Genomic DNA, 7665 nt, shown 5'->3' on the forward strand with positions numbered 1-7665 from the left:
TTTGAATCCATAAAGTAAAAAAATGCTAAAAGTCTACCCTAAAATAAAGTCTAAAAAAAATTGAATTTTTATTTGCTGATTTAACAGTTTAAATTTCCAAGTAAAGCATTTCTAAAGAAATCCTAGTTTATACAATACTGCAAAAAGACTCAATTTGATTATTAAGAAAGCACTAAAAACACCTAAAATTAAATAAGACATTAATCTTAAAATCATGAAAATTACTCAATTAAGATATTGTATGAAAGTATGGTTTTTTCTCACCTAAATCGCCTCATTTATCCTCCTGATGAGAAGTTTGGTATCAAACCCCAATTTGAACGGGAGAAGTCCACCATGTTAATGTGCCTTAATCAAACATTGCAAGCTATTGTGGCTCATGACATCACAAAAAAGACAAAGCAGGGAATAGCTTCAATGGAAAAATGAAAAAGGGGGAAACAGTTCAAATCATTTTCATAAATACATAAAAATTACTCTCCTTCCCATATTGTTTGGCTTGTTTAGAAAAATCTAAGGAAATATCATTGGATACATTATTTTTAAAATTAGTAGTATTCAACACTACTCTTCTTAACTTAAATTCTAGTAAAAGATGAATATTGACTTTTTAAATAAACTAAAGGAAAAAATTGGGAAGTTATTATATCAATTGTTTTTTAAACAAGAACTATATTTTGAGACATCTTACCAAGAGTCTTATAGTTTAACTAGTTGGCTCTTCCTTGTGTTCCCAGTACATCCAAGATTCAAATCCACCCTCCATTGTTGTAACTATTGAATTATCCAAATTTTTTTTTTTTGAGATATCCAATAAATAACAAAAATAGATCTCATATACTATCATGCATCAACCAAATTAGAAAAGAAAATAAATTACCTAAAAGGGGGTTGGGTGTGGGGGTTGGTCGGCAAGAAGCTAGCAGCATAAGGTTGGATACAACATTTACTTTGTGCTACAATTTTTGTTACAATGCTAATGTGATTGACATTTATGTAAAAAAAATTGATAATTTAATGTAAAAACAATTGTGCATTACTTATAGTAGACTATTTTAATATATATTATAACATCGATTATGGTCGTAAAAGAACTGTTCAAAGATGAGACAGGAGAGTTGAACATGTTGGTTAAAAGAAATGTAGGTATGTTTTGACTCGTAAAAAACGGGAAAATTGAAAGGAATTTTGTTAGGTTGCACTAGAACTAAGAAGCTATGGAAATAGGATAGGGTTATGCATTCACTCGTGTTGATATTTATGCCTAATAGTAATAGGTGGTCATCTCATGCTTGGAGAATAGTGGTGTATGAATTAAAAGTTCATGTTATCATTGTTGTGACAAATTTTTTTTTTTTTTTTAATTTATAAATCACCTAATTTGGGAAGTGAAATCATAGTTACCTTTTTAATATAAAAATAATTGTGCATTACTTATAGTAGACTATTTTAATATATACTATAACATCGATTATGGTCATAAAAGAATTGTTCAAAGATAAGACAGGAGAGTTGAACATATTGGATAAAAGAAATGTAGGTATGTTTTGACCCGTAAAAAAGGGGAAAATTGAAAAGAATTTTATTAGGTTGCATTAGAACTAAGAAGCTATGGAAATAGGATAGGGTTATGCATTCAATCGTGTTGATATTTATGCCTAATAGTAATAGGTGGTCATCTCATGCTTGGAGAATAGTGGTGTATGGATTAAAAGTTCATGTTGTCGGGACAAACCTTTTTTTCTTTTTTTTTTAATTTATAAATCACCTAATTTGGGAAGTGAAATCATAGTTACCTTTTTCCCTTTTGCACCAAGTTTTTGGAGATTTCTTCGTAGCACAATGACAAAATCATATGAGATATATTGTTCTCCCCACAGTGGGCTATAGCCGTGTGCAGATTGACATGGTGACAAAAGATTCTGAAACCTATTTTATACATAGGCCTTTTGTAGATTGAAAGAGATACGTGGTGTTGGTTTAGTGGTCCTGGGTCCACCAAATAAATTGGGCGCTAGCTTACCAAATTTAGAGAGAGAACCCATCAGTCCTATTAATGGCTATCTGGACTGGGTCCGACTAAAAAAATTGTAAAAGGGAAAGAGAGGAGGCCCTACCCATTTGATTAGTATTTTATACCCCACACAATGCACTGGTAAGAAAATGTTTGAAAAGTATTATTTATTAACCGTTTTATCATAAAAATGTTTACAAAGTGACTCGGTAAAAAACCATGATTTATGTTACGTTAATAATATAATAATAAATAAGTGTCAAGATTATTGTAGTTCTAGCTTGTACTTTTTATTTGTGGTGCAGTAGTGGCGAAATCAAACTGTTACATATGGCCATTTACTAGAAGATAATTAGTATTTTGTGTAACCAATTTCAGTATTGTTGTTTTTGTTTTGTTTGTAAAGATTCTAATAGTATGGCAAATAGTATATGCTGAGGCTAATGCTAATGTCTTGATTTGATTGGAGGATCTCCCTTTTGCTTTTGTTGTTGTTCGAGCAGCTAAGGTATCATCTTAATTTCTATCAATAAAAATTTCTAATATTTCACTAAAAATATTTGTATTTATTTATTTATTTATTTTTTTTGTCTTTTCAACAAAGATGTCTAAAATTTTAATCTCCTTTCCCATAATTGTAACTATTAAATTATTTTTAAAAAATCATGTATTAATTTGTAAAGTTTAAATAGTAAAATTATAGTATCTATTACTGGTACAGGTATGCTTAGAACAAGAAAACAATAAGCCTCATCTTCCTTGGTACAAAAAAGAAAGAAAAAGAAATCCAATTATTTTCACATTTTGGGATTTCTCTAGGACAGGGCTAAATTTTGTGTGTTATATGTTCCTTTTTCTTGTGTTCTAACTTCTCTACACAAACTGATCTCAATTTGACTTATCAATCTCGAAACCAAGGAAACAAAAATAGACACAAAAAAAATAAAAAATAAAAAATAAAAAAGCATTCTTTCTTCTTTCCAGCTCTTGCTAATGTCATGTGCTACACTAATTGCATCCAAAGATGCTCCAGAGAGGCCTCTCCTTGTGAACCCAACTGCATAGAGCCCAGCTTTCCCTTTCCACCCATTAGGAAATGAATTTTTTGGAATCCCATCTTGGGAAAAGAAGTCATTTTCCTGTACAATACAAACATTCCAAACAAACAATATCAATCCAATGAGCTTGTTCTCTAGAAAATATATATTCCATGAGAAAGGACAATGTTATTTGCATAATTTTTAGTACAGATCGCTATTAAAACGAAATAAAGACACGAATAAGAAAGACTTATTTAAAATAAGTAAAAAAACATTTAGAATAATTTAGTAGGTATCCAATAAAGACAGGGTAAAAATCAATCTATCGAATTTTTATACATAGTTTGCTATGATTATGTTACTATTATTTTTATTTGAGTTCGCTTACCGTGCTTTTTATTAAATACCAATTCATAATAAACTATATATGTCAACATTTAAGATAAAAACTATGAAAAATATTGTAACTAAACTTATTGAAAATTTATAGGGAAAAAAGCGACAAACTCTAATTGTTTCTGACACCATTGATATCCAAAAGAGAGAGAACAAAACAACACAACTAGATCCATCGTTGCAGTAATGTCAGTATGCGAACTTCCACTCCAAGTGGAAAACAGAATAACCTTCTTATATTATATTCTGCCCATAAATAAGACAATGATATCTCCAAACAAATTAAAACTACTAACAAGCCGACTGCAGTTTCAATTTTTTGAGGAAAAGGATATCAAATGTAGTAAAAGAAAACAAAAAAAGAGCCAGCCAATAAACTATCCAACTGAAAAAAGAAATTAAAAAAATAGCCCAACTTCCATAACTGTCATATAGGAGTATATATTATGGATCCAAGTCAGAGAGCCTCAATTCAAAGAGATAAAATATGGGAACTATATATTTCATAAAAAGTTTCTCACCTTTAGCCATGAAGGAACATTGCTGCGATACCCAGTTGCCAGAATAACAGAATCAATCTCAATATGATCTCCATTAACAAGTTCAACTCTGCCAGGGAAGAACCTTTTGACTCCAGGGACCACTTTGATCTCACCAGATCTAATTTTTTGTAATGCACCAATGTCCAGCACAGGAGTCTTTCCTGCACTATTTTTGAGTTGTAAAGGACCTATGGATGGCCTTCTCAGACCATACTTTTCAACATTTCCAAGAATCAACCAAGCTAGAATCAGCAGTATCTTATCGACAAGCCAAAGTGGCAGCCGTTTCATTAACAAAACTGCTAACTCAAAAGTTGATTTTCCCATCACTTCCCTTGGCAAGACATGAACCTGTGGACCGAAATAAGATTAACCCAATTATTATTTGAACATGGAAAAACTAAAAGTGGTCGTAGAATATATGAATACAAATCCTCTATTTTACTGTTCCACTTAATACTCCAGTAATTTTTGTTGGTATATTACAGTGAAACATAGAGAGTGAGAGATAGTTTTACTTACAGAGTCTCGAACAACCATTGATGGTTCTGCCTCGTGGCTGCAAAGATCGAGGGAGACTTCCATGCCTGAATTACCACAACCAACAACTAGCACACGCTTCCCGCAATATCTCTTGCCGGATTTGTAGTCACAAACATGAATGACATGGCCACCAAACTCTTCAAAGCCTTCAAACTCTGGCACCACTTTCTCTGCATTCTCACCAGTGGCCACCACAAGCCACCGGCAAATGTACTCAACTTGATAATCACCAATTAGGTTTGAATTTGAACTGGTTTCTCTAATGGTTTTGACCCTCCACAAACCAAAAGTTTCATCATACTTAGCAGACTGCACTGTTTCATTGAAATGTGGGCTTATGTCAAAGTGCTCAGCATAGGATTCTAGGTAAGAGATAAACTGGCGTTTGGTTGGGTATTCTGGAAAGTCCTCTGGAAATGGAAAGTAGGGTAGTTGACAAAATTGTTTGGGGAGGTGAAGCTTAAGGCGATCATAGGTGCGGTTTTTCCAAAGAGAAGCGATGCAATTAGCTCTTTCAAGGATAATGAATGGCACGCCTTGCTTTTTGAGGCCAGCACCAACTGCTAAACCAGATGGACCAGCCCCAACTATGACAGGGCCGTTCACCCATATGCAGCGGCGAGCAAAAAAGTCATCATGGTCAAAAGTTTGAACCACTGATGGTATAATATTGAGACAAGTGTTACGCATTATTGGAGTATGTATGTGAGAGACAGGTTATGAAAGGTAAGAGGAGGGTGAGTGTTTTTAACCAAATGAAGGAACTAGAATTTGATGTGTGTGTACAAAGATAGATGAGACAAAGAGGAGTGGAGAAGAGAATAAATATGTAATTTGTTTGAAGTAATGCGTGGAGGGGGAAACAGGGATGGAGAGGTTTAAATAGGGACGGGTCCTAGCCACGAGAGCAGCATGTGATTTGGATTTGAAAATGATTTGAGAAGTCATTCACAAATGATAATCTTGTGGCCGCCTCCTTTTTCTGTTTAATACATTTTACTTAACTTTAAGTAATTCATTCATACAAAACTAGGCTCGACTGGGTGTGCTCCCCAATTTGAGTTCTGCTACCTGTACTTTGAAAAGAATTTTCTGGGCCAGTGCTTTGTCCCTTCGTGTGCCCACCCGGCAAAAACAATGATTAGTCTCTAGTTGAAAACTTTGAGAATAAACTATGGAAAACCAAAAAAAAAAAAAAGTAATTCATTCATAATCCACCAAAATTATACAAAATCTAATATTTTTTCCCTCTTTCAATTATGTCATTTTTAACTTCTCAACAATACTTAATACTCATACATAACAAATTTTAAATAAATTGTTGAAGTGGCCAATTTTGAAATTTTCACATGAGATTACTATTGATATCACTTTTTTGGGTAGAATACATCACTTTTATTGTAAGTCGATTATAGCTTGCTAAGTCAATAGATGTGAAAAAATTTGTTGTGTTATTAGACTAATTGAATTATGAAGCCATATTCATGCCCATAGTCCTTTGTAAGAGGGTCTTGTTTTAGTCAAACATTGTTCTAATTTCTCTTCCAATTTATAAAAGACATTAGAGTATATTGTCATTGTAACCACCAAACCCCAGCGACCCAAACTCGTGTCCTATTTTATTTAATGGCTTCCAGTAAGCACATGGTTAAGAAACCTCTTTTCAATGGTTAGTTCCATACTTCCATCAAGATAAGCCCCTATGAACCTAGCTCCTGAGAACCCAAGCTTGTCTGTAGCTAGTTAGTTAGCGGTCCAACATTTTTGTCCGATACAGTTTGAATTCATCATAGTAGTACATTTTGGATACATTGCACAAACCTACTTTGTTTGCATGCAATTTCATTGAACTGAAATTTAACTAAAAAAAAGAAAAGGGTAACTAGGACCATATATTGTTTATCACTTGACACTTAAGGTTGACACATTTTCAACCAGTTTAATGGAGATAGATTGAATTTTGGCTTCTTCAAGTAAATGATTATCTAGCGTTTTCCATATTATTTCAATTTATGACATCTACTCTAAGATAATTGTTTTTTATTATCAATTCAAGACACCAATTAGTTGACTCATTGAGCTAACTGAAATCCACTCGTATAAATATTTAAATAAATAATTGTAGAAATATATATTGTCAAAGTTGCTAAGTGATTGAGTATTTGTAAAAGAGAAAAATAAAGAAAGAGTGGAAACAAGATTTTAGTGTGGTTTGGCTTTATGGCCTATTTAAGTTCATAGTGGAAAGCCCTTGACGGTGCATATTTGTTATTAATTAAGTACTTTGGTTAAAATTAATCCAATGTAGGGTTTACACTTTATATACTCGATAATCATAAATTAACCCTAGACTAACTCAAGGTTAGTTTGTTTGTTTTACAAGTATAGAGGGTTACAATTAGTTTAGAGTTTTTAGACATATCATAAACCTTAATTTCTCTAACATGTTTAAACCCAGTTCAAAGAGATTCCTCCAACTCACTACATGATAATTTAGATGATATTATATATATATATATATATACACACACTAATCACACAACTCATTACATGATCTAAATAAGTTAGATATGTTTAAATATGTTATAAGATTAAAAGTATATATCATTTGCCTTAAGTTGTTATATAAATATAATATAGATTGAAATAAATTTTCTTCAAATCAAAATCCATTTAAAGGAAAGCTCTTTACATTAAAATATTTAGGAATTTCAGCTAACATGCCTAGGCAATCTTTAAGTTTGATATTGATAGGGATCAATCAAACATTCCTCCATATGGTCTATTTGACAAACATTTAGAATGTAAAGACTCATTAGATTGGACAAACTAGAACTTTTCCTGACTACAAATTGCCGTTCTCTTTTGATAACACACATAGTCCCACCATGATGTTCACGTCAGAGCAAGGTGGGAAGTTAATTGGATTCTCAAACATTGTATCCGATGGTTCTCAATATGGGGAACTCACAGAAAGATCATTAGTGTCGCCAATGAAACTACCAGCAAAAACTTGTCTTTTCTTGGGTCAAGTTTCAGTCCTTTGCGAATTTGTTGGTCTGATTCTAGAATCAACTTCAAATGTATAAGATATTGACAACAAAATGGATGGTGCCTAATTCATCCATTG

General features: G+C 32.5%; 1 protein-coding gene across 1 annotated transcript; it reads right to left on the reverse strand.

Moving 5' to 3' along the window:
* Nucleotides 1-2735: 2735 nt before the first annotated feature.
* LOC126688500 (probable indole-3-pyruvate monooxygenase YUCCA3) lies at nucleotides 2736-5352 on the reverse strand. The gene is made up of 3 exons (XM_050383208.1): nucleotides 4515-5352; nucleotides 3972-4343; nucleotides 2736-3153 (listed from the first exon to the last, which is right to left on the reverse strand). The coding sequence occupies exons 1-3, from the start codon at nucleotides 5223-5225 to the stop codon at nucleotides 2830-2832; spliced, it is 1407 nt and encodes a 468-aa protein (XP_050239165.1). The 5' UTR covers nucleotides 5226-5352; the 3' UTR covers nucleotides 2736-2829.
* Between the last annotated feature and the right edge of the window lie 2313 nt (nucleotides 5353-7665).

This window comes from Quercus robur, chromosome 6, assembly GCF_932294415.1.
Source record: "Quercus robur chromosome 6, dhQueRobu3.1, whole genome shotgun sequence".
Classification (NCBI taxonomy): domain Eukaryota; kingdom Viridiplantae; phylum Streptophyta; class Magnoliopsida; order Fagales; family Fagaceae; genus Quercus; species Quercus robur.

Bases quoted from the DNA above. Each gene is read 5' to 3' on its own strand.
- LOC126688500 (XM_050383208.1), bottom strand. From the start codon at position 5,225: ATGCGTAACACTTGTCTCAATATTATACCATCAGTGGTTCAAACTTTT. The intron at 4,344-4,514 runs GTAAGTAAAACT...TTCGGTCCACAG, and splicing joins CAATGGTTGTTCGAGACTCT to GTTCATGTCTTGCCAAGGGA. The intron at 3,154-3,971 runs GTGAGAAACTTT...TGTATTGTACAG, and splicing joins ATGTTCCTTCATGGCTAAAG to GAAAATGACTTCTTTTCCCA.